The sequence below is a fragment of the Kogia breviceps genome, chromosome 4, assembly GCF_026419965.1.
Source record: "Kogia breviceps isolate mKogBre1 chromosome 4, mKogBre1 haplotype 1, whole genome shotgun sequence".
NCBI lineage: Eukaryota > Metazoa > Chordata > Mammalia > Artiodactyla > Physeteridae > Kogia > Kogia breviceps.
The window spans coordinates 91,758,340-91,785,590 of record NC_081313.1 but is presented as its reverse complement, the minus strand read 5'-3'; the positions used below and the strand labels follow the sequence as shown (position 1 = coordinate 91,785,590).

The following is a 27,251-nucleotide window of genomic DNA, read 5'->3' as shown; positions in this document are numbered from 1 at the left end:
AGGACGTGGATTCGTGCCCTGGTCCAGGAAGATCCCACATGCCGCGGAGCGGCAGGGCCCGTGAGCCATGGCCGCTGAGCCTGCGCGTCCGGAGCCTGTGCTCTGCAACGGGAGAGGCCTCAACAGTGAGCGGCCCGCGTACCACAAAAAAAAAAAAAAAAAAAAAAAAAGTAATGAGCATGATTTTGAATAAGTACTGAAGTTGTTTTATGTTTCTCTTATTTTAAACATTAAAAAATGTAGCTTTGTCAGGAAAAGAGACTTTAAAATTTATATCCTTGAGCAGATGTTACATGCATGTAGTATACATTTCAAAAAGTACAAGAGAAAGTGAAAAGAAATGAAAATAAATTTCCTACCCTTGTTCCTTGGTTGCACACATCCCCTGCACAGAGGCAGTCACTGTTAACAGTTTCTTGTTTAGCTTTTCAAACTACGGTCCACAGAAACCCAAATCTCACAAACATAGCTGTTGGATATTCTTTAGAAGGGCAAATATATATTATTGTGGTAAAGTCTAATTTGTGCTTTCATCAAAAAGTAGCATTCGGGAACATGACATACTTAAGAATTTTAAATTATAATGATAACTCATTCAAGCTCCAGAACAGTTTTTCACTTCAAAAATTACAAAGCAGATACTGGAAGAGGATAAAAAGCTTTCTACTTCAATCTGATTATCCAGTACTTCAGTGTGGAAATCCTACTGGTTTGGAGTTTAACAAAAGCAGCCCTATGATTGAAGATAATTCAGAGAAATCTGACAAGGATGGCTCATTTGCTAGCTACCAAAGAAGGTGGTTGTGAGGAATTTCCATTGTGGGTTACAGTAAGGTAAGAGAATCTGTGTGTTTTGCTTGTTCCCTGTCTACATGAGCAACAAATGTTGACTGGGGCTAGAGGATCTGCTTCTAAAGTCACTCACTCATTTGGCTGGCAAGTTGTTAGTGGTTTGGGCCCCATGTTGGCCTTTCCATAAGGTTACCTAAGTATCCTTATAACACAGAGGCTGACTCCAGAGTAAGCAATTCAGGAGACCAAGGGTAGAAGCTACAATGTCTTTTATGACCTAGCCTCAGAAGTCACACACTTCTGCAGTATTTTACTGGTAACACACGTCAGCTCTGTTCAGCATGGGAGAGCACTGTACAAAGGCTTGAATAGCAGAATTTAAAGATCATTAGGGATAATCTTGGAAAGTGGCTGTTTTACTTCCCAACCATAGCCCCACCCCTCATTTAAATAAGTATTGGATCAGCAATCTTATATTTGGTGTTTATGTTAATCTCAAGGTGAATTTATGCAAAAAAAAGTAAGGCTTTTAGAATGCTGCACACTTTTCTATTATTTATGCACTGCTCAGGAAAATGCCTGTTTGATTGCCAAGCTTTTCACAATGATTTATTTTTTATTATGTTTGATGCCTGATAAGAACAAAACTCACATAATCTGGGAATATCTGAAGATACTAATTCTGGCTTCCTCTTAGAAACTGTAGGATACATCCTCAAGCTTTAACACAGTGCTGAAATCTTCACTGCCTTCTATTGATGTTACTGCTTTAATCTAGCCATTGGATCCAGGTGTCATTCAGAAACCTGACTGGATATAGGGAATCTTTCATTCACAAAGTAATGAATTCCGACTATAGTCTTCAGAGATTTTAGATGCTGGCATACTTACGCTGCTGGAATAGTATGGAAGAATAAGGCTGCCACTGTAAGAGAAAAAAAAATTGCCTTTTGTGTTTTTTTTTTTTTTTTTTGCGGTATGCGGGCCTCTCACTGTTGTGGCCTCTCCCGTTGCGGAGCACAGGCTCCGGACGCGCAGGCTCAGCGGCCATGGCTCACGGGCCCAGCCGCTCCGCGGCATGTGGGATCTTCCCGGACTGGGGCACGAACCCGCGACCCCTGCATCGGCAGGCAGGCTCTCAACCACTGCACCACCAGGGAAGCCCTTGTGTTGTTTTTGAGAGAAATCTTTAGAGGAATAAGAATTTGAAGATTTAAGTCTGGTAGGGAGAGGACAGGAAGATTTGTGGATCAAGTATCTGTTTAGTTTAAATGTCTCAAATATCAAAGTGAAATAATCAAATAAATAGTTGGATATTCACAGAAGGGGGTTAGGATGAAGATACAAATCTGAGATTTAACATCATATAGATGATGGTTAAAAGCCTTGGGAGTAGGTGAGAAAACAGTGAAGAGAGAAAGCAGTCCTGGTACAAGCCCTGAGGCACTCATGTTTTAGAAGACTAGTGAAGAGACAGAACTAATAAAGGAAATTAGAGGGAGGAGGAAAACCAGGAGAATAATGTCACAGAAGCCCAAGAGAAGACATCTACTTCAAGTAGAAAAGAGTGATCTGCTTGGTCTAATTTTACTAAGAGGTTATTGTACTAAGATGAGGGCAATGGAATTTGGCCACATGGTGGTCATTGGTGACCTTGATTTGAGCTTCAGGAGATTGTTTAGGATTAGGGTGGGTTAAAGAGTGAATTAGAGGTGAGAAAATAGAGACAGGAAATGAAGGCTACTAGATCAAGAGGTTTGGCTGTGAATAGAACAAAGAAATGGTCATATCTAGTGGAGGGGGTGCATGGAGGGGAGCTAAGGTCAGGAGAGGAATTTGTAAAGATGAATAATGTTAGAGCATGTTTGTGTGTTCATGATAATGATCCAGTAGAGAAGGAGAAACTGATTATACAGGAGAGAGAGGGGCTAATCAAAGGTTTTCTTGATTAGCTGGACTCCATTGCCCAAGTAAGGTATTGGTCTTTGATGGGATCAGGGATGCTTTTTCTATTTTAATAGGAGAGAAGCAGTGTAGGCATGGTAGGGAAATATGAGGGAATTTCTCTTTAATGGAATGAAGTAGGTCTTCAACTGAGAGTGGCATAGGTAGGAAAATAGATGTTACAGGTTTGAGGACAGAAAAAAGGTGTAAAGAAGTTAACTCAAGGGGGCTTCCCTGGTGGTGCAGTGGTTGAGAGTCCACCTGCCGATGCAGGGGACACAGGTTTGTGTCCTGGTTTGGGAAGATCCCAGATGCTGCAGAGCGGCTAGGCCCATGAGCCATGGCCGCTGAGCCTGTGCGTCCGGAGCCTGTGCGTCCGGAGCCTGTGCTCTGCAACGGGAGAGGCCACGGCAGTGAGAGGCCCGTGGACCGCAAAAAAAAAAAAAAAAAAAAAAGTTAACTCAAGTAGTGAGAAAGCAGACTTTATAGAAAACACAGTAGGGCTGCCAGGCGGTGTTAAATATTCTTCCATGTTTATAGTTGTGAATTTAAAGTGAAACTAGCCAGCCCCTATTATCTGATCATTCACCCACGCCCAATCTCCCCAACACACACACACACACACACACACACACACACACACACACACACACACACACACACACACACACACACACACACACACACACACACACCCTGCCCTGATGAAATCATGCAAAAGTGGAATAGTTCATTCAGTTCAACCAGGTTTGGGGTTTTACCAGGTTAATATAATAGAGGGAGAGAACAATCAGGGGTTTGAGTGAAAGGGAATGGCTGTTGTTCGGTCTAAGGAAGAAAGTAAAGATGAAAGTGATAGTGAAAATTGATGAGAACATTGGATTGAAGAAGCCAGTGAGGTAAAAGAATGTTGTATTTGGAGATGGTAGCATACAGTAGAGGGATAGGAAGTATGCTTCAGAGACTGAAACTTTGGAAACTGAGATTTTTTGTTTTTTAACATCTTTATGGAGTATAATTGCTTTACAATGGTGTGTTAGTTTCTGCTTTATAACAAAGTGAATCAGTTATACATACACATATGTTCCCATATCTCTTCCCTCTTGCGTCTCCCTCCCTCCCACCCTCCCTATCCCACCCCTCTAGGTGGTCATAAACCACCGAGCTGATCTCCCTGTGCTCTGTGGCTGCTTCCCACTAGCTATCTATTTTACGTTTGGTAGTGTATATATGTCCATGCCACTCTCTCACTTTGTCACAGCTTACCCTTCCCCCTCCCCATATCCTCAAATCCATTCTCTAGTAGGTCTGTGTCTTTATTCCCGTCTTTCCCCTAGGTTCTTTATGACATTTTGTTTTTCTTCTTAGATTCCATATATATGTGTTAGCATATGGTATTTGTCATTATCTTTCTGACTTACTTCACTCTGTATGGCAGACTGGAGGTCCATCCACCTCACTACAAATAACTCAGTTTCATTTCTTTTTATGGCTGAGTAATATTCCATTGTATATATGTGCCACATCTTCTTTATCCATTCATCTGTTGAGGGACACTTAGGTTGCTTCCATGTCCTGGCTATTGTAAATAGAGCTGCAGTGAACATTTTGGTACATGAATCTTTTTGAATTATGGTTTTCTCAGGGTATATATACCCAGTAGTGGGATCGCTGGATCATATGGTAGTTCTATTTGTAGTTTTGTAAGGAACCTCCATCCTGTTCTCCATAGTGGCTGTACCAATTAACATTACCATAAGCAGTGCAAGAGTATTCCCTTTTCTCCACACCCTCTGCAGCATTTATTGTTTCTAGATTTTTTGATGATGGCCATTCTGACCAATGTGAGATGATATCTCATTGTAGTTTTTTGTTTTGTTTTTTTGTTCTTTGTTTTTTTGCGGTACACGAGCCTCTCACTGTTGTGGCCTCTCCCGTTGCAGAGCACAGGCTACGAACACGCAGGCTCAGCGGCCATGGCTCACAGGCCTAGCCACTCCGCGGCATGTGGGATCTTCCTGGACCAGGGCATGAACTGTGTCCCCTGCATCAGCAGGTGGACTCTCAACCACTGTGCCACCAGGGAAGCTCCTCATTGTAGTTCTGATTTCCATTTCTCTAATGATTAATGATGTTGAGCATTCTTTCACGTGTTTGTTCGCATTCTGTATATCTTCTTTGGAGAAATGTCTATTTAGGTCTTCTGCCCATTTTTGGATTGGGTTGTTTGTTTTTTTAGTATTAAGCTGCGTGAGCTGCTTGTAAATTTTGGAGATTAATCCTTTGTCAGTTGCTTTATATGCAAATATTTTCTCCCATTCTGAGGGTTGTTTTTTGGTCTAGTTTATGGTTTCCTTTGCTGTGCAAAAACTTTTAAGTTTCATTAGGTCCCATTTGTTTATTTTTGTTTTTATTTCCATTTCTGTAGGAGGTGGATCAAAAAGGATCTTGCTGTGGTTTATGTCATAGGGTGTTCTGCGTATGTTTTCCTCTAAGCGTTTGGCAGTGTCTGGCCTTACATTTAGGTCTTTAATCCATTTTGAGCTTATTTTTGTGTATGGTGTTAGGGAATGTTCTAATCTCATACTTTTACATGTACCTGTACAGTTTTCCCACCACCACTTATTGAAGAGGCTGTCCTTTCTCCACTGTACATTCCTGCCTCCTTTATCAAAGATAAGATGACCATATGTGCGTGGGTTTATCTCTGGGCTTTCTATCCTGTTCCATTGATGTGTATTTCTGTTTTTGTGCCACTACCACACTGTCTTGATTACTGTAGCTTTGTAGTGTAGTCTGAAGTCAGGGAGCCTGATTCCTCCAGTTCCATTTTTCTTTCTCAAGATTACTTTGGCTTTTCGGGGTCTTTTGTGTTTCCATACAAATTGTCAAATTTTTTGTTCTAGTTCTGTGAAAAATGCCAGTGGTAGTTTGATAGGGATTGCATTGAATCTGTAGATTGCTTTGGGTAATAGAGTCATTTTCACAATGTTGATTCTTCTAATCTAAGAACATGGTATATCTCTCCATCTATTTGTATCATATTTAATTTCTTTCATCAGTGTCTTATAATTTTCTGCATACAGGTCTTTTGTCTCCCCAGGTAGGTTTATTCCTAGGTATTTTATTCTTTTTGTTGCAGTGGTAAATGGGAGTGTTTCCTTCATTTCACTTTCAGATTTTTCATCATTAGTGTATAGGAATGCAAGAGATTTCTGTGCATTAATTTTGTATCCTGCTACTTTACGAGATTCATTGATTAGCTGTAGTAGTTTTCTGGTACCATCTTTAGGATTCTTTATAGTATCATGTCATCTGCAAACAGTGACAGCTTTACTTCTTTTCTGATTTGGATTCCTTTTATTTCCTTTTCTTCTCTAACTGCTGTGGCTAAAACTTCCAAAGCTATGTTGAAAAGAGTGGTGGGAGTGGGCAACCTTGTCTTGTTCCTGATCTTAGTGGAAATGGTTTCAATTTTTCACCATTGAGGATGATGTTGACTGTGAGTTTGTCATATATGGCCTTTATTATGTTGAGGAAAGTTCCCTCTATGCCTACTTTCTGCAGGTTTTTATCATAAATGAGTGTTGAATTTTTGTCGAAAGCTTTCTCTGCATCTGTTGAGATGATCATATGGTTTTCCTCCTTCAATTTGTTAGTATGGTGTATCACGTTGATTGAGTTGCGTATATTGAAGAAATGTTGCATTCCTGTAATAAATCCCATTTGATCATGGTGTATGATCCTTTTAATGTGCGGTTGGATTCTGTTTGCTAGTATTTTGTTGAGGATTTTTGCATCTATGTTCAGCAGTGATATTGGCCTGTAGTTTTCTTTCTTTGTGACATCTTTGTCTGGTTTTGGTTTCAGGGTGATGTTGGCCTCGTAGAGTGAGTTTGGGAGTGTTCCTCCCTCTGCTATATTTTGGAAGAGTTTGAGAAGGATGTTAGCTCTTCTCTAAATGTTTGATAGAATTCACCTGTGAAGCCATCGAGTCCTGGGCTTTTGTTGGAAGATTTTTAATCACCGTTTCAATTTCAGTGCTTGTGATTGGTCTGTTCATATTTTCTATTTCTTCCTGAATCAGTCTTGGCAGGTTTTGCATTCCTAAGAATTTGTCCATTTCTTCCAGGTTGTCCATTTTATTGGCCTAGAGTTGCTTGTAGTAATCTCTCATGATCTTTTGTATTTCTGCAGTGTCCATTGTTACTTCTCCTTTTTCATTTCTAATTCTATTGATTTGAGTCTTCTCCCTCTTTTTCTTATTGAGTCTGGCTAATGGTTTATCAATTTTGTTTATCTTCTCAAATAACCAACTTTTAGTTTTCTTGATCTTTGCTATCGTTTCATTTCTTTTTCATTTATTTCTGATCTGACCTTTATGATTTCTTTCCTTCTGCTAACTTTGGGGTCTTTTTATTCGTCTTTCTCTAATTGCTTTAGGTGCAAGGTTTGGTTGTTGATTCAAGATGTTTCCTGTTTCTTAAGGTAGGATTGTATTGCTATAAACTTCCCTCTTAGAACTGCTTTTGCTGCATCCCATAGGCTATGGGTCATCGAGTTTTCATTGTCATTTGTTTCTATGTATTTTTTCATTTCCTCTTTGATTTCTTCAGTGATCATTTTGTTATTAAGTATTGTATTGTTTAGCCTCCATGTGTTTGTATTTTCTACAGAGCTTTTCCTGTAATTGATATCTAGTGTCATAGCATTGTGGTCAGCAAAGATACTTGATACAGTTTCAGTTTTCTTAAATTTTCCAAGGCTTGATTTGTGACCCAAGATATGATCTATCCTGGATAATGTTCCATGAGCACTTGAGAAAAATGTGTATTCTGTTGTTTTTGGATGGAATGTCCTATAGATATCAATTAAGTCCATCCTGTTTAATGTATCATTTAATGCTTGTGTTTCCTTATTTATTTTCATTATGGATGATTTGTCCATTGGTGAAAGTGGGGTGTTAAAGTCCCCTATATGAATGTGTTATGGTCGATTTCCCCTTTTATGGCTGTTAGTATTTGCCTTATGTATTGAGGTGCTCCTATGTTGGATGCATGAATATTTACATTTGTTATATCTTCTTCTTGGATTGATCCCTTGATCATTATGTAGTGTTCTTCTTTGTCTCTTGTAATAGTCTTTATTTTAAAGTCTGTTTTGTCAGATATGAGAATTGCTACTCCAGCTTTCTTTTGATTTCCATTTGCATGGAATATCTTTTTCCATCCCCTCACTTTCAGTCTGTATGTGTCCCTAGGTCTGAAGTGGATCTCTTGTAGATAGCATATATATGGGTCTTGTTTTAGTATCCATTCAGCCAGTCTGTGTCTTTTGGTGGGAGCATTTAATCCATTTACATTTAAGGTAATTATCGATATGTTTGTTCCTATTCACATTTTCTTAATTGTTTTGGGTTTGTTATTGTAGGACTTTTCCTTCTCTTGTGTTTTCTTTCCTAGAGAAGTTCCTTTAGCATTTGTTGTAAAGCTGGTTTGTTGGTGCTGAACTCTCTCTGATTTTGCTTGGCTGTAAATGTTTTAATTTCTCTGTCAAATCTGAATGAGATCCTTGCTGAGTAGAGTAATCTTGGTTGTTGGTTTTTCTCCTTCATCACTTTAAATATGTCCTGCCACTCCCTGTGGCTTGCAGAGTTTCTGCTGCAAGATCAGCTGTGAACCTTATGGGGATTCCCTTGTGTGTTATTTGTTGTTTTTCCCTTGCTGCTTTTAATATGTTTTCTTTGTATTTAATTTTTGATAGTTTGATGAATATGTGTCTTGGCGGGCCTCCCTGGTGGCACAGTGGTTGAGAGTCCACCTGCCAATGCAGGGGACGCGGGTTTGTGCCCCGGTCCGGGAAGATCCCACATGCCGAGAAGCGGCTGGGCCCGTGAGCCATGGCCACTGAGCCTGCGTGTCTGGAGCCTGTGTTCCGCAACGGGAGAGCCCACAACAGTGACAGGCCCCGTGTACCAAAAAAAAAAAAAAAAAAAGGGCTTCCCTGGTGGCGCAGTGGTTGAGAGTCCGCCTGCCGATGCAGGAGACGCGGGTTCGTGCCCCGGTACGGGAGGATCCCACGTGCCGCGGAGTGGCTGGGCCCGTGAGCCATGGCCGCTGGGCCTGCGCATCCGGGGCCTGTGCTCCGCAGCGGGAGAGGCCACAGCGGTGAGAGGCCCGCATACCGAAAAAAAAAAAAAAAAAAAAAAAAAAAAAAAAAAAAGAGTCTTGGCATGTTTCTCCTTGGATTTATCATGTATGGGACTCTGTGCTTCCTGGACTTGATAAACTATTTCCTTTCCCATATTAGTGAAGTTTTCAACTATAATCTCTTCAAATATTTTCTCAGTCCCTCTCTTTTTCTCTTTTTCTTCTGGGACTGCTATAATTCGAATGTTGGTGTGTTTAATGTTGTCCCAGAGTTCTCTGAGACTGTCCTCAGTTCTTTTCATTCTTTTTTCTTTATTCTGCTTGCAGTAGTTATTTCCACTATTTTATCTTCCAGGTCACTTACCCGTTCTTCTGCCTCAGTTATTCTGCTATTGATCCCTTCTAGAGAGTTTTTAATTTCATTTATTGTGTTGTTCATCGTTGCTTGTTTCCTCTTTAGTTCTTCTAGGTCCTTGTTAAATGTTTCTTGCATTTTCTCTATTCTATTTCCAAGATTTTGGATCATCTTTAGTATCATTATTCTGAATTCTTTTTCAGGTAGACTGCCTATTTCCTCTTCATCTGTTAGGTCTAGTGGGTTTTTATCTTGCTCCTTCATCTGCTGTGTGTTTTTCTGTCTTCTCATTTTGCTTATCTTACTGTGTTTGGGGTCTCCTTTTTGCAGGCTGCAGGTTCGTAGTTCCCATTGTTTTTGGTATCTGTCCCCAGTGGCTAAGGTTGGTTCAGTGGGTTGTGTAGGCTTCCTGGTGGAGGGGACTAGTGCCTGTGTTCTCGTGGATGAGGCTGGATCTTGTCTTTCTGGTGGGCAGGTCCACGTCTGGTGGTGTGTTTTGGGATGTCTGTGGGCTTATTATGATTTTAGGCAGCCTCTCTGCTAATGTGTGCAGTTGTGTTCCTGTCTTGGGAGTTGTTTGGCATAGGGTGTTGAGCACTGTAGCTTGCTGGTCGTTGAGTGAACCTGGGTGTTGGTGTTGAGATGGAGTTCTCTGGGAGATTTTCGCCATTTGATATTACGTGGAGCTGGGAGGTCTCTTGTGGACCAGTGTCCTGAACTTGGCTCTCCCACGTCAGAGCCACACTCTGACTCCTGCCTGGAGCATGAAGAGCCTTTCATCCACATTGCTCAGAGTAAAAGGGAGAAAAAGTAGAAAGAAAGAAAAAAAGAGAATAAAATAAAATAAAGTATGATAAAATAAATTAATTAAAATAAAAATAATTATTAAGAAAAAACAATATTTTAAGTAAAAAACAAACAAAAAAACGGATGGACAGAACCCTAGGACAAATGGTGAAAGTGAAAGCAAAGCCATGCAGACAATATCTCACACAGAAGCATACACATACACACTCAAAAAAAGAGGAAAAGTAGAAAAAAAATAATATATCTTGCTCTCAAAGTCCACCTCCTCAATTTGGTATGATTCCTTGTCTATTCAGGCATTCCACAGATGCAGGGTAAATCAAGTTGATTGTGGAGATTTAATCCTCTGCTCCTGAGCCTGCTCGGGAGATTTCCCTTTCTCTTCTTTGTTTGCACAGCTCCCGGGGTTCAACTTTGGAATAGGCCCCGCCTCTGCATGTAGGTCGCCAGAGGGCGTCTTTTCTTCGCTCAGACAGGACGGGGTTAAAGGAGTAGCTGCTTCGGGGGCTGTGGCTCACTCAGGTAGGGGGAGGGAGGGGCATGGAGTGCGGGGCGAGCCTGCGGCGGCAGAGGCCAACATGACGTTGCACTAGTCTGAGGTGCACCATGCGTTCTCTCAGGGAGGTTGTCCCTGGATCTCGGGACCCTGGCAGTGGCGGGCTGCACAGGCTACCGGGAGGGGAGGTGTGGATAGTGACCTGTGCTCGCACACAGGCTTCTCGGTGGTGGCAGCAGCGGCCTTAGTATCTCATGCCCATCTCTGGGGTCCACGCTGATAGCCGCGGCTTGCACCCGTCTCTGGAGCTCCTTTAAGCAGTGCTCTTAATCCCCTCTCCTCGCACACCAGGAAAGAAAGAGGGAAGAAAAAGTCTCTTGCCTCTTCGGCAGCTCCAGACTTTTTCCCCGGACTCCCTCCCGGCTAGCCGTGGTGCACTAACCCCTTCAGGCTGTGTTCACGCCGCCAGTCCTCTCCCTGTGATCCAACCAAAGCCGGAGCTTCAGCTCTCAGCCCCCACCTGACCCTGCGGGTGAGCAGACAAGCCTCTCGGGGTGGTGAGTGCCGGTCGGCACTGATCCTCCACGGGAATCTCTCCACTTTGCCCTCCACACCCCTCTTGATGTGCTCTCCTCCGTGGCTCCGAAGCTTCCCCCCTCCGCCACCAGCAGTCTCCGCCCGCGAAGGGGCTTCTAGTGTGTGGAAACCTTTCCTCCTTCACGGCTCCCTCCCACTGGTGCAGGTCCCGTCCCTATTCTTCTGTCTCTGTTTATTCTTTTTTCTTTTGCCCTACCCAGGTATGTGGGGAGTTTCTTGCCTTTTGGGAGGTCCGAGGTCTTCTGCAAGCATTCGGTGGGTGTTCTGTAGGAGTTGTTCCACGTGTAGATGTATTTCTGATGTATCTGTGGGGAGGAAGGTGATCTGTGCATCTTACTCTTACCCCTCTTCCCCCTCCTCTGAGATTTTTTTTTTTAAGATTTTGGAGTTGGTCAGAGTTGTCTTATCACTTCACAGGAGACTTTTTTTTTTTAAAGAACTTTGTGTTCTCTATTGTAAAAGAGCAAGTATCAAAAATACCTTTTCTATGAAAGTTCCAAGTGTTTTAATTGAGCAGATCTAACTATTAGTTTGAATTAAATAGCAGACCTTCTTTGGGAACAGAATAAGAAAATGCCTTTTTCATATTGTATCAAGTACAGACTGGTTTGAGACTCAAGGTACTTATTGACCGCTGGTGTCTGTTGAGGAAGGTATTTGAATATGAAATGAAATTTAGTCCAATTCTTAAGAAATCTTACTTTTTGCTTCTATAAAAGCTATGTGACAATTCAACTAATTCTACCCAATCTTAGAGAACTTGGCAAAGCAAGTTTTTTAAAAGACTTAACAAAGTAAATATGAAGTTTGTTTTAAAAACAATCTATATTGAAAAAAGGAATTAAATTTATTAGTTTGTCTTGATTTTTCTTTCTCTCTTCCCTTTTAGAACATAATGCTAAGTGTTCATGTTGAACTCTTATGAGGTGACTCATTCTCTTAAAATGAATCTATATATTAGATACTATTGTGGGTAGTCCAAGTCACCCAGAGGTTTCTGATTTGATTGACACAGTCCAGTAATGCTTGGTAGATTTTGTTTTTTCATTTTACTTAATAAGACATTTGGATTTTTAAGCCTATAATAGGAAACATTTATCTTCAGATATCCAAAAGTGAAATAATTTTATAGTCTGTACTGTGCCTTATATATTAAAATTCAGCATAAAGCAAGAAGGAGAGAAGCTATTCAAAAAGGAAGGAAACGCTGTTATAGAATTAGGCTATGCCATCTTCATTGGGTATATAGGGTATTGAAAAAGTCATTGCTTTCTAATTCAGGGTAAGAATTTGGGGATATTGTGTAAGGATAAAAGTCTTGACCCAAGGATTTGGTTTAAGGTTCTAATAAATACACACCATTACTAGGCCATAAATTTATTCTTTCATATACACCAAATTTTGTTTTTACTGTCAATTTAAAAATTGGATTTTTTGTTATTAATTCTGATATATTTCAAGAGGTAATTTGTGTGTTATAAATTGATAAATGATTTGCCAAGTAATCTAAGTATTTTATGATATTTTAAATGTTAAAATAATGGGAGTTTTAATTATATTTTGGGAGAAAGACTATTTTTAAAAAACTCATACTGTGTGCTCCTTTTTCTTGAATTCACAGTGATACTATAAACATTTGGTGCTGTTTTGGTGACTTAAGTCACTGAAGTCTTTAATGCTAAAATGTTATCTTTATGAATAGGGTTTATAAGTTTGTATTGTAAATTGTACCTTTGGGAGCAGTCTTACAGCTGCTTTGGGTTTTCAGTAAAGATCAAACTAAAAACATTAAACAAGACATACTTAAAACACACACACACACACAGGGGCAAGCATAAAATTCTGCTTTAAACATTTAGTTTTTAAAAAATCAGAATTTGTTTTTTTTTCCCTAGGGGAAGGGTAGCTTAAAACATTGGTTGACCAGAAACTGGAACTTTATCAGATTAGGGCATGTTAAGAATGTAGAAAAAAAATTTTCTTTACTTACATGGAAATGTTTGAATATTTGTTAATTGGGCAAAATGGTTACCAAAGGTGATTTTGCGTTTTTTGTCTTACTAACAACATAAATTAATAAGTAAGTGTGTAGTCAAAATTGCCAAAATAAGACCAAATAAAACAAAATTAAATTTATCATAGAGTGTAAAATTTTGTGTTTTTTTCCTGCTATTACATTTTCCAATTGAAAAAGCCTTTGACCATTAAATTCACCTATAAATTAGTAGTAGTATGCATTATGACTTCTGATTATTTCTTCTTTTGAGTAGGAACTAGGCAGCTAGTTCTCTTAATTTTTGTAGATCTTGCTGTAATCATGTATCCTTCCTTATTTGAAATGTTTATATTTTTCATTGCCTATAAGATATCTAAAATTTTTAACCTAACAGACAAAATCTAAATCTCTGTCCTAAAAAATTCCTAAACATCTTTGAAGGCTAGTTCTTTTGCTGCTTTCTCTCTGAAATCTTTCTTGATTACCTGGCCAAAAATTATCTAATCTCTCATCCTTTGATATACATGTTGCCTTCTATTAAAACTTTTCTTGTGCACATTTTAGATCCCCTATCAGATTGTAAGTTGATGTCTTATTCATCTTTATATCATCTACGTTCATGCATTCAACAATGTTATTGAATGCTTACTGTGCAACAGGCACTATTCTAGGTGTGAAGGAAACAGCAGTGCCTGAGAATATAGGTTCCTTTCCTCATGGCATTTGTATTCTAGTTTGGGAAACGATGATAAGGGAGACAGAAAACTAAACAAACAGATAGATACATAGGGTAGAACCTTTTAGATCTTAAATGATTTGAGGAGAAAACAGTATGATGTGATAGAAATTTAAGGACAGTACCAGTGTTGATTTGATGGTCATGGAAGGTCTCTTTGAAGATGAGACATTTATGCCAAAGCTGAATGATACAATAGAGCAGTCATTTGAGGATTTGGGAACAGAATTCTTGAAGCTGAAAGAAAGGCAGTGCAAAGCCATTAGAGAGAGGGAAGAAAGGGGGAGTTAGGGAGGAGGGTGGGAATGGGAGCAGGAGATAGGTTATACAGTCTTGTAAACTGAGTTAAGGAATTTGAAATTTATTCTAACTTCATTTGGAAGCCGTTGAACAGCTTGTAGCTTTTAAGGGCTCGTGATTACATTGGGTCCACCCAGGATCATCTCCCCCTGCCGCCTTGAATGTACCGTATGACTAGCACAATATTAGGCACTGATTTGCATTATTGAACAAGAAAAGATTTTAACCCAAAAGTCATGTAAAAACAAGGCAAAAGTGACCTGCATGCTCAAGGAAAGTCCATGTCTAAAGGCCCAGGACTGCAGTGCTCTGGAGCTGGCCTACTTGAATCTCAAGAGTTTGACTGCAGCTGTAACAGTTACTCCTTACAAGTAATAAGTTTCTTTTCTCATGTCTCCACATGGTTCTTCATCTGCAGTAAAGCATTTATTTTATTACATTCATACTTGCCTCAAAAAAAGCAGATGTTTTCAGTACCATTATTGGATAAATTTCAGCTAAACAAAGCCAAACAAATCCTGCCATTGATCACTCCTGAACTTCTGGGCAAGGGTCACAATGCTCTGGGGGTCATCTTCCCCGTATAAGCTCATCCTTCAGAGTGTGTTACCTCCTTTAGGGGCTCAGGATACCATATGGCATGCAGAGAAAGTGCTGAACCAGTGACAGGTAGTGAATTTCATCTTCCTATTTTAAAGTCAGCCAGTTAATAACTTTAATTACATCTGCCAGGTCTTTCTTACCATGTAATGTAGCATATTCACTACTGTAACACCAGGGCATATTTAGCCTAATACGTGTTTAACATATTTAACATCATACAAGGGCAGTGAAGCAGAATTAACTCTGACACAGTAGCCGTTTTTGAGTCATTCACAGTTTTTCTGATTTCTTTTGCCTTTGCTTATATGCCCACTATCAGTCATTACCTTGTATTTGCCACACACCCATAAGACAACCCCAAACTGTTTCTCTTTATTCAACTAAATTAACATGATAATGTGAAAATGTCTCCTGCATTTAAAGAAATTTTGTTCTAGATATCTTCCAGAGAAATCTATGGTTACCCATTGATAAAAATTTATGGGTCAAGGGGATTTTTTGTAGATTACAGATTGACATTTTCAAAGCTGTTTGAGATTTCTTGTTTTCACTTGTTCTGATTATTAAAAAATGTATTCACTCAATAAGGATTTATTGAGCACCTACTACTACAGAGCTAGGTGCTACAGTAATCATCAGGATGATAATAATTGAACAAGTAACTTTTTATGAAGCATGAGGCTCTGAAGGAGGAAGTACAAGCTGCTCTCAGAGATGACACACAGTCGTCCCTTGGTATCCAGGAGGGATTGGTTCTAGGACCCTGGAGGATACCAAAACCCAGGGATGCTCAAGTCCCTTATATAAAACAGTATAGTATTTACATAAAACCTATACATATCCCTCCCACTATATTTTAAATCATCTCTAGATTACTTATAATACCTAATACATTGTAAATCCTATGTAAGTAGTTGGAGGCTGCTTGGCAAATTCAAGTTTTGCTTTTTGGAACTTTCTGGAATCTTTTCTGTATATTTTTGATCCATGGCTGGTTGACTCCTCAGTGGTTGAATGAATAACCCAAGGATACGGAGCACCTACTATATTTAAATCTAATTAGAAGATCTAACATGAATTGCTCATGAGACCTGGAGAGTGAGGCAGTTTGACCAACACTGGCTTAGGAGGCAGACTGCCACTTCACTATGTGGGGACCTGAATGAATTTTGAAATTTCTTTGAGCCTATGTGTGTGAACAGTGATCTTTTTTTAATCTCCGTAGAAATTCAAGTTAGATGAATTTGCTGATTATATATATTTGCTGATCATAAGGTTTGCTACTGGTTTAGAAGATTTATCATGAAACTAATGAAGTTTAATGCACCTAATTTCATGGACCCTTCCTAGGTTCTTTTGCAGCAGCAATAGCAATTTTGAATTAATTTGTATTTTCCTTAAGGAAGGCTCCCCCATAATTAATATATGATCCTGAACCCCACAAAATCTGGATCTGCCTTTGGCAGAAAGAAATGTTAATTTCTCTCTTCTTCTCATGTGGTGATTTCAAATTGTGTCCAAAAGGCACTTAACTTTTGGAAAAAAAATACAGAAATTATGTGTGTTAGGTTGTGGAAATTTTATAAAATTAAGAAAAATTGCAGTTTTTGTAATTTCAACACCCAGGGAGGACACTTCATATTTTGTTGATCTCTTTCGGTCTTCTCTGTGCACCTATATAATTCATTAAAAAAAGACAAGGCTAGTTGGTACCATATTATGCATATACAGTATTCAGCATTTTCACTTAATATTATATGAATTATTGAATGCAGTTATATATAATTATCTTCTTTGAAAATTTTATTTTATTGTTTTCTGTGAATTTGTGTTTTTATTTAGATTCCTCATATAAGTGATTCCATTCAGTATTTGTCTTTTCTGCCTGGCTTATTTCACTTAGCATAATGCCTTCATGGTCCATCCATGTTGTCCCAAATGGCAGGGTTTCCTTCTTTCTCATGGCTGAATAATACTTCATTTTGTGCGTGTGTGTGTGTGTGTATTTATGTGTATGTGAGAGAGATTTTTATCCACTTATCCATTGATGCACACTTGTTTTCATACCTTGGCTGTTAAGAATATGTTGCAATAAACATGGGAGTGCAGATCTCTCTTTCTTTGGATATATACCCAGAAGTGGGGTTGCTGGATCATATGGGAGTTAAACTTTAATTTCTTGAGGAACTTCCATGCTGTTTCCGTAGTGGCTACACCAATTTACATACCCACGAAGAGTGCAGTGGGGTTCCCTTTTCACCACATCCTCCCAAATATTTGTTATTTCTTGCCTTTTGATGACAGCCATTTGAACAGATGCAAGGTGATATCATTTAGGTTTTGATTTTCATTTCCATGATGATGGGTGATGTTGAACATCTTTTTATGTACTTGTTGGCCGTTTGGATGTCTTCTTTGGGAAGATGTTTGTTCAGTTCCTCTGCCCATTTTTTAATCCAGTTGTTTGGTTTTTTGACTATTTAGTTGTATGAAGTTGTTTTATATATATATATATATGTATATATTTTTTAATATTAATCCCTTATTAGATATATGATTTGGAAGTGTTTTCTCCATTTTGATAGGTTGCCTCTTCATTTTGCTGATGGTTTCTTTCACTGTGTAGAAGCTTTTTAGTTTGATATTGTCCCACTTGTTCATTTTTGCTTTTATTGCCTTTGTTTTTTGGTGTCAAATCCAAAAAAATTATTGCCAAGACTGATGTCAAGGAGCTTATTCAATATGTTTTCTTTTAGGAGTTTTACAGTTTCAGGTATTAAATATAAGTCTTTAATCCATTTTTAGTTGATTTTTGTGTATGGTGTAAAATAGGGGTCCAGTTCATTCTTTTGCATGTGGCTGTCCAGTTTTCCCAACGTCATTTATTGAAGAGACTGTCTTTTCACCACTGAATATGCATGTCTCCTTTGTCATAAATTAATTGACCATATTTGCTTGGGTTGATTTTTGGGCTTGCTATTCTGTTCCTTGATCTAGATGTCTGTTTTTATGATAGTACCATGCTGTTTTTTTAAAATTGAAGTATAGTTGATATACAATTATCATACTGTTTTGATTACTGTAGTTTTGTAATATAGTTTGAAACCATGAAGTGTGATGCCTCCAGCTTTGTTCTTTTTTTTTCTTTTTATTCCTCCAAGATTGCTTTGGCTATTTGCGGTCTTTTGTGGTTCCATAGACATTTTAGAATTGTTTGTTCTATTTCTGTGAAAAATGCTATTGGAGGTTTGAAAGGGATTGCATTGAATCTGTAGATCACTTTGGGTAATATGGACATTTTAACTATTAATTTTTCTAATCAGTGAGCGTGGAATATCTTTCCATTTATTTGTGTCTTCTTCAGTTTCTTTCATCACTGTCTTATAGTTTTCACTGTACAGATCTTTCACTTCCTTGGGTAAATTTATTCTTATGTATTTTATGCTTTTTTATGTAATTGTATATCTGGTATAATATTAATCATCTTTAAGAGTGCCAAAAGTATAATTAACCAAGCTGTTTATCAATCATTGAGGTTGTTACTAAAATTTGAGTTGTGGAAACAATACTGAGTATCTTTGAATATAAATTTTTGTGCATGTACCTGATTGTACATAAGATAATTTCTTTTAACTGGACTTATTTCAGTATAAGCATTTTAAACATTTTAAGGATTTTCAAAAGCTACTGCCTATTTTTTTTTTTTAAATGTATCCTCACTGACCCGCAATATTATTTTAAAATATCATTGTTTATTTAATAGGTGAAAATGATACTCTTTAGTTTTTATTTCTTTGATTCCTTAATGTAGTAGAACATATTCTATGTATTTATTAGTCCCCATTGTTTTTCTTATATTAATTGCTAATATATGACTAGGAAACTTTTTGACAGGAAAAAGGAAGGTTTTTTTCCTCTGTAAGCAAATGCCTCAATCTGTATAGCAGTCTGAATTAAAAGGCATTTCAAAATGGTCTCCCTATCATAGTGCAGTAGGAGCTTTGATAGCAGAAGCTAGAGTGGTGTGTGGTGCTTCACAATCCTGGCAGCACACACCAATGCCTGGACCTCATCCTCAGAGATTCTGACTTAATGGTGTTTTTAAAACTTCTCAAGCTCCTAAAGTGATTCTGCCGTGCAGCCACCTCACCTCAGAAACTTAGCCCCAAGGCTGTGTCACATTTTTTTCACTTACAGGGCCTAGGGTTTTTATTTAAAGCATTCTATTTCCTCTGTAGAAAGTTATACTTTGTACTAATATTCATTATTCAGCATTTGCTCTATTATTCCTTGCGAGCATCTGCATTGGGTGCCCTTTGGAGATTAATTTTAACTCATTCCTTCTACTAATACTTAATGAACACCTGTTATGTACAAAATATTATGGTATGCACCATGAGACATTCAAGATAAAATCAGGTGTGGCTCTTCCCTCGGATTCTTATAGTCAGGAATGGGAAAGGAGATGTACACACAGAGCTACAGTGTGTTTGTGCCATAAAAGGAGGGAACAGGGCTTCCCTGGTGGCGCAGTGGTTGAGAATCTGCCTGCCGATGCAGGGGAAACAGGTTCGTGCCCCGGTCTGGGAAGACCGCAGAGCGGCTGGGCCCGTGAGCCATGGCCGCTGAGCCTACGCGTCCGGAGCCTGTGCTCCGCAACGGGAGAGGCCACAACAGTGAGGCCCGCATACCACAAAAAAAAAGAGGGAACAGTGGAGGGAAGAGGAGGGTGAGGAGTCTAGGAGTCTAGGTGGGATGGTAGATTACTTCATGGAAATGTATGTTTAAGCTGAATCTTGATTTGGACCAATAGAGCAATTAATAATCCTTTACTTGTAAAACATATTTCATAGTTTATAAAGTTTGTTCACAGTTACACATTTGATCCTTACAACAGCTCTATAAAATAAGCCAAACAGTTATTCTCATTTTACAGATGAAAGAGTAGCCAAGTCTTAGGATAGTTAAGTAACATCCAGAGTCACAGAGCTACAAAATGAAAGACTCAGAACTTTAAACCTGATTTTTCAGTCTCCATATGCTGGAGCCTTCCACTGTACCACATTATAGTAAAGGCAGAAAGTTTTATGTCTAAGGTGAGTTTTAGAAATGGTGAAGTGGGGACTTCCCTGGTGGCACAGTGGTTAAGAATCCGTCTGCCAGTGCAGGGGACACGGGTTCGAGCCCTGGTCCTGGAAAATTCCTTGTGCTGCGTACCAACTAAGCCTGTGCGCCACAGCTACTGAGCCTGTGCTCTAGAGCCCGCGAGCCACAACTACTGAAGAGCGCACTCCTAGAGCCCATGCTCCACAACAAGAGAAGCCGCCACAATGAGAAGCCTGCACATCACAACGAAGAGTAGCCCCTGCTTGCCGCAACTAGAGAAAGCCTGAGCACAGCACGAAGACCCAACGCAGCCAAAAAATAAACAAATAAATTTATTTTTTATAAAAAGAAATGGCTAAATGTTTAGTTTGATTGGACTGGTATTAGGATGCAAGTTCTGGAATAGTTGAAGATAAAGCTTTAGTGTGGTAGGCAGAATAATGGCTCCCTAAAGATGTCCAGTTCCTAATCCTTAGAACCTGTGAATATGTTAGATTATGTTACAAAGGGGAATTAAGGTTGCAGGTGGAATAAAGTTGCTAATGAGGTACCCCGGATCGTTGGATTGTTGAGGTGGGCCAATGTAAGAACGGTTTTTAAGTCCTTAAAAGAGGGAAGAGAAGAACCAGATTCAGAGAAAGAGATAATGACAATAGAAGCAAAGTGACAGTGCTGCAAATTGAGAAGGATTCAGGCCATCACTGCTAGCTTTGAAGATGGAGGAAAGAGGCCTTAAACCAAGAATATAGTTGGTCTCTAGAACCTGGAAAGGGAAAGAAAACAGATTCTCCTTTAGAGCCTCCTGAAAGAAGTAGAGCCCTGCAGACACCTTGATTTTAGCTCAGTGAGATCCATTTTGGACTTCTGAACCACAAAACTGTAAGATAATAAATTTTGTTGTTTTAAGCCACTAAATTTGTGGTAATTTGTTACGGCGGCCATGGAAAACTTAATACATGTAGGAAGCCTTTTAGCATAGGCACTCTGCAGTGAAACTCCAAACTATGTCACTTCCACTGTCAGTAACAGAAAGCCATGAAATGTTCTTGAGCAGGGGTGTAAAAATCTATTTTGATATTTGCTGATTAGAGAGGAGAAAGATTGGAGGGAAAAACACTAAGATTCTATTATTGGTGCTAGAAACATTTCTTTTGAGAAACTTTTGCTTTTTGAGGTAACACAGAATACATCTATATCTCTGGCTTATAGAAGACCATGTATATATCTCTCACTTAGTTTATACATCACTAAAAATCCTATTTCTATCGCAACATTTCAGCTCCTTGCCATGTCCCATGAGAAGTATAGAAACAATGGGAGAATTGGTCTTTGGTCTCTGACCCACTTTATTCTGTTCTTAGGATTTTTTGTCATACCCTAACCCAGTATGAATCTGAAGACTGGAAGATTTTTAAATGAATTTGAGCTTTATTTGGTTGCTTAGCACCTGGAGAACTTACACTAGCCTGTGCTTTTACAATACATAATTATTATTTTTAAAGAAAAAAACTTTTGTTGATCTCTTTGTAGGCATAAATCTATTCTATTCTGCTATCAATGTATCTGAGGTCTCCAGTAAGGAAAGAGTTAAGTATTAAAGTATGAGTTGAGATAACTGAATTCAGAGCACTGATTTTAACTCATTTTATTCTAATTGATATTGTTGCCCATATTCTTGTCAGTTTTTAAAATCACAAGTCTTAAATTAAGCCTAACATGTTCATGTTAAAATAGAGTGCAGGATTTAAGACATTAAGAATCCTACTATTTCTATTGAGTCATCAATTTTTTTTTAAGTTACAAAAGGTTCAGAGGTTGTTTATTTTTTTTAAGGTGAACTATGTTCATATTTATAACATTTACTTATGAATATTTATTAAAAACAGTAAAGCTAATCATAATGAGCACAGATATTTGAAATCAGGGGCATGTTTGTCAGTACAGTCTTATAATAACCTTAATGTACAATTTATTTCTGTAGTAAATTTTGATCAGAAAATACTTTTAATGCATACATATGTATGTAGCCTGAATGATGACATTTTTATATAAATAGGGATGGCAGGAGCTTTATTCTGAGACACATAAATCTAGTAGCACAAATGAATGTTTCAGTGACCTCCATTGTTTTCAAATTTGGTCTAAAACATTTTGATTTTATGTTTTTAATTGTAGTTTTAAAAATAGCTAAGTATATTTTTAATACAAAATTCAAATCAAACTTTTGTGGAATCTGAGAAAACTGGTTTGAAAATTTTACTGAAAAAATTCAGTTGGCCACATTGTAAAATGTAAAGTGTTTAGATTGGCTTGCTTTTTGATTGATTTTTTTATTGATCGGTGAACATATAATGATCATAGGTTTCTTTAAAATTTTGTCATTTGAAACACTGTTACAACACATGTAATAAAAATTTAGACAAATATTTTGGCTACAAACTGGTATACTAAATAATAGCTTGAGTCATAGTCTGAGTCAAGGGTAATAGAGTTGTTTCTTAGGGTACTAAGAAGTTATTTTTAGGAGCTTCTAAAATCTATTCTTTGTTTAGAAGGGTACTTTTCCTTTCCAGAAGTTTTAGGCCTTATGAGAAATTATCTATTCAATTTGTCACAAATAGTTGATGACTGTATAAATAAGTCCTGTTCAATGAATCATGCACTTTCAGTAAGAGAATCTTGAAAGCCTTTTGTAAAACTAAGTCATCTTGACAAAAGAGATATTTAAGATAGAACCAAATTGATTTGTTTCCTTTATTTCAAATATCAAGGGAAAGTGTTTCTAAATATTTTTAAACTTTTATGTAATATATAATTTTCTACTTACTAGTAAATTACTAGTAATATGTGATGTTTGTTCATTTGTTCATTCAACAAATATTTAGGGAGTATTTGCTATATATTAAGCATTATAATAGATAAAGAAAAATATATCCAAAAGCAGAAAGGAAAAGCAGAAATCACTCCATAATCCCACCTTCCATGGATAACCACTGTGAACATCCATTGTGTGTATATCTAGGAGCATTTTGCTATTTGTCTATTACTTTTCTAATTTATACCATTTTTAATAAAATGAAATTGCTCCAAGTGTGCTGTTTAATAGCCTGCTTGCTGCTTTTCATGCTATTAATTTGAAAAATTAAAAGATTATAGTAAATACATTTCATTAAAAAACCTAAAGTTAAGTATCCTTTTAAATTTGAAATAGATCATGAAAACTGATTCCACCCCCATCCCCATTTAAACAGAATTTAAATCCACTTTAAATTCTTGGCAATTTGGATTTTGTCCTTCTAACTCATAAAAATTAGCAATTCAGGGACTTCCCTGGTGGTACAGTGGTTAAGAATCTACCTACCAATGCAGGGGACACGGGTTCGAGCCCTGGTCCGGGAAGATCCCACATGCCGCAGAGCAACTAAGCCCGTGTGCCACAACTACTGAGCCTGCGCGCCACAGCTACTGAGCCCACATGCCACAACTACTGAAGCCCGCGTGCCTAGAGCCCATGCTCCGCAACAAGAGAAGCCACGGCAATGAGAAGCCCACGCACCGCAACGAAGAGTAGCCCCCCGCTCACCACAACTAGAGAGAGCCCGTGCGCAGCAATGAAGACCCAGTGCAGCCAAAAATAAAATAAATTTATTTTTAAAAATTAGTAATTCAAGCTCCACTTGGTTAAATTTAAGTGAAATGCAGAATTTGCATTAAAATATTTAAGCCTCAGATTAGTAGTAACTAACACCTTTTACTGTGTCAGGGTCTGCTCTAAATACTGCTTCCTATATATTAACTCTACTCCCGTTTTGCAGGGAAAATGAAAGTGACTAAAGTCACACAGCTAGTAAGTGACGGGAGCAAAGATTCAGTCCAGACTCTGGCTTCATGATTCTGATTTCACCTACTCTACTGTACTGCCACCATAGCTTTTCTGGAGACTGTAACTTTAATTCAAACACAGTTCCAGTGATTTACCTAACAAATCGGAGATACGTAATGTAAAATTATTCGTTTTAATACATTTAGTAAAATTCTTTTTCTCTGTGTTGCATGTAAATCTTAGCAAATAGCGAATGAGATGTAATTTATTACCCACCCACCGCCAGTATCTTGTGCTAATCTTCCTGCCCCGTGGGCCTCCCCCCCCCCCCACCCCACCCGCATTATGCTTGTCTTCTTCCATCAGCTCCAGTGGGTTGCTTGGAGGTGGAGTCGGTGAGCACTAAGTGCTGGCTAGGGCTCCGAGTCGTGGGGCGGGGCGGGGCGGGGCGGGGCCCTATGTCCTGCTGCGGAGTGCGAGTGCGGAGTGCGGGTCGGGAAGCGGAGCGTGAAGCAGCTGTGTAATCCGCTGGATGCGGACCAGGGCGCTCCCCTTTCCCATCGGGGGCCCTCCGATTGGCTGCGCGTGGGCACACGTGACCGACATGTGGCTGTATTGGCGCAGCCCGCCTGGGTGTCACTGGAGACGGAATGGAGGTGCTGCTGAGCTCGGAAATGGGGTAGGTGCTGGAGCTACGATGGGCCGGCTAGCTGCTGGGGGAGAAGGAGGCGATTTTCCCTTGCACTGTCTAAAGCCGATGGTCCTTCCTTGGCACAGCGTCTGATGCCACATGCCAAGCGAGGAGGCAGAGGCGTCTTCCCCCCTCGCAGCCCCCGCCCCCAATTGCAGCACAGGAGATGGATTTCCTGTGCTTCTGATCCAGGCTTTTTGACAGAAGAGGAAGAAGGGGGGGAGGGGTAGGAGTGTTAAGGGGAGTCTGGTGAGAAAGAGCTGTTTTTGAAGCTAGAAGGAGGTTTTGTTATAATGCATGTTGACAAAGTCGAGTGGAATAACAGTATCTAAGGAAACGGGTAGAGGACAACAAAGAATGGAGCATATTCATGGCGAGGAGCAAAAGCTTTAGCCCACTGAAAGGCTTCTTTTCCTCCCTGGCCACAAGGACACATGCAGTGGTAGCCAGGGGAGGGGTTACGAAGCTGCTGCTGATGGCTGTTATGAACCTAGTGGAAAGGGCTCCTTGGGAGAGGAGGAAGAGGTGGAGGCAGGTACTGCAGAGCTTCAGTGGTGGTTTTGGTTGATCCGTGAAATTTGGGTTACCAAAAGTGCTTGCTTTTGCAGTTCTAAGTGAACTGCCAGTGAATAGGGTGGCAAAAAGATACCAGTGTCTTTGTTAGTTTTAAGACGCACTGTAATGCCTTTTTGCAGATGACTGCAGCAGTGCTTTTTTCCCTCCCAGGCTGGAATGATAACTGCAGAGGAATAAGAACCCTTGCAGCAATGCTGGTGGTAGAAGTCTATTTACAGAAAGCCATAGTTTATCGTTACAACGTGGATAGAAAGAATAACTTAGTTTTTTAAAGTAGGAAGAATATCAGGCTATGAATGTTTTGACAGTGGAATTTATCAGACACTTTGATTCTGTATCACAAGAGATGCTCAAATTCTTTGCTTTAAATAAATCCTATAGGAAATCTTAATAAATTATGTATGAAGCAGTGGATCTTTTCCTTTGTTAGTATAGCTTTATGCTATTCATTAGGTTACTCAAAAGTAAATTAACTTTATAATGTAAATCACTTTGTGAAAAGTTACAGTGATAAATTTTTCATAGGCTTAATATTTAAGGTCTGTGTTTATTAAGTAATTTTATATTACTCTGGTCAGTTTTAGATATCATTGAATAAAGTCTATAGGCAAATATTTCAAATTAAAGCAGTATGATTTTTCTTTTAGATATATTTCTGTTTAGTGAATATTCATAAGGTATACTCTTGATATGGAGTGTTTCCATTTCACTGTATTTTTGTTTCATTAAATGCCTAAAAACAAGTTTTCAGGTTGAGTACAGTTTTAAATGCCTTATCTTTATGCCTATTTATGGTAGCCAGCTTGTCACACCTCCTTACTCTCTGAACAGGATGGCAGTGGCTTTGTAAAGCCCTCCAGGATCAATGTCTCTTAAGTAGTGTTTATGTAATAGAAAGTCTTGAAAGAACCTATAATTTTTGTTTCAGTAATTTTTTTCAAGATAATAAGGAATTGGACTTGAATAAAATTAGACTAAAGTTTTCACTGATAAATAAGCGATTTTATTCTTTATTTTTAAAACTATTTTTGCTTTAAGAATTATTTAGTCATGGGTATCAGGGTTAATAGTTCTTAGGATCTCTTTTTAAAATCTGATGGAAACTGTACCTAGAATTAAAGGTGTTGCATTAAATTTTCAAGTGAAATTTATTTATTTATTTATTTGTTCTTTGCAGTATATCCAAATTTTCCAGAAGATCCTTCAAGATACTTTTTTCAATAATTAAAAAAATTTTTTTCAAGTGAAATTTAATAGCTAATACCATTCATTTCTTTGAACTCCAATTGGTATAGTTTTTGAGAGTTTATGATTCTTATTTTTACATAAATTATTTTATGATTTAAACAGCTCAATGTAGCATTATTTTCATTTTAAATGTTAGATTATTCCTAATTGCATATGTTGTGACTTTATCCAAGGTCATGTATTGTATAAGGATGTAAAGAACATAAGTCTTCTATTTTGTTCTAACTCTATGAAACTATCATCTTATTAATCAACTTAAACTTCAACTAAACAGAACAGTGTTAGATTGAGATTTTCTTGGAATTAAATAAGAAATAAAGAACTAAAGTAAGAAAAGTTGATTTCTTTCCCCTTGCATTATGAAATACCTAATATAAGACTGTACTGTTGGCTTTAGTGGTCTTTGAAATTATTCACTGTCAATTGATATTGCTAGAATTGAGCTATTAAGGAGTTCAAAAGTTAAATATTCATAAGTAGGTCTATGAACTGAATCAAAGCTATTAATTGCAGTTTTTTGGTACTACACTCTGGAATTTTACATAGCACATAAGATAGGATAGGGCAATATAATATAAAAAAAGATGACTTGAGGAAATACATTCACTACACATTTGAGTACCTACTAAATGCCAGACCTATAAAGGTTCAGGAGAGTCAAATAAGACATGGAAACTAACCGCTAAGAAACTTACAATAGACCTATGTGAAATATTATTGCTGTTGCATTGAAAACACTGATTGCTTTGGCTACTCCTAGGATCTTTAAAGATTTATATCATCTAAAATGTCTTCTAACTGAAAGAATGTGGTGGTTTGCTCTTTGAAACACCATGCCTTGTAAAATCTGCTTGGAATAGCAGATAATTCTGAAAAGCAAATTAGTTTTGAAGTATTAAATGCCTTGAATGTAAAATGAGGTTAGAGAAGTGATTCCTAGATCTTCTACTTCCAACAGTCAATAATCTGTGGTTCTTGATTTCTGTAAGTTCACCTCTTAGAAGGAAAGCTACCTAGACGGTTTCTTGTTTT

At 38.3% G+C, this 27,251-nt stretch overlaps 1 protein-coding gene across 17 annotated transcripts in view; it reads left to right on the top strand.

Moving 5' to 3' along the window:
* APC (APC regulator of WNT signaling pathway) overlaps nt 1-27,251 on the top strand; it is a 152,299-nt gene that overhangs the window by 17,273 nt on the left and 107,775 nt on the right. For 3 of the 17 annotated variants that reach the window (XM_059062173.2, XM_059062168.2, XM_059062164.2), the window contains exon 1: nt 24,188-24,383. The exons of 9 other annotated variants lie outside the window; for them this stretch is intronic. Coding sequence is in view for 4 of the 8 variants with exons in the window: in XM_067031440.1 (XP_066887541.1) it covers nt 24,237-24,383 (147 nt within the window). In the remaining 4 variants the exon portion in view is untranslated. Of the gene's footprint in view, nt 1-24,162; nt 24,384-27,251 lie in introns of those variants that run through there. 5 more of the 17 variants (XM_067031440.1, XM_067031438.1, XM_067031443.1 and 2 more) reach the window with 5 other exon arrangements.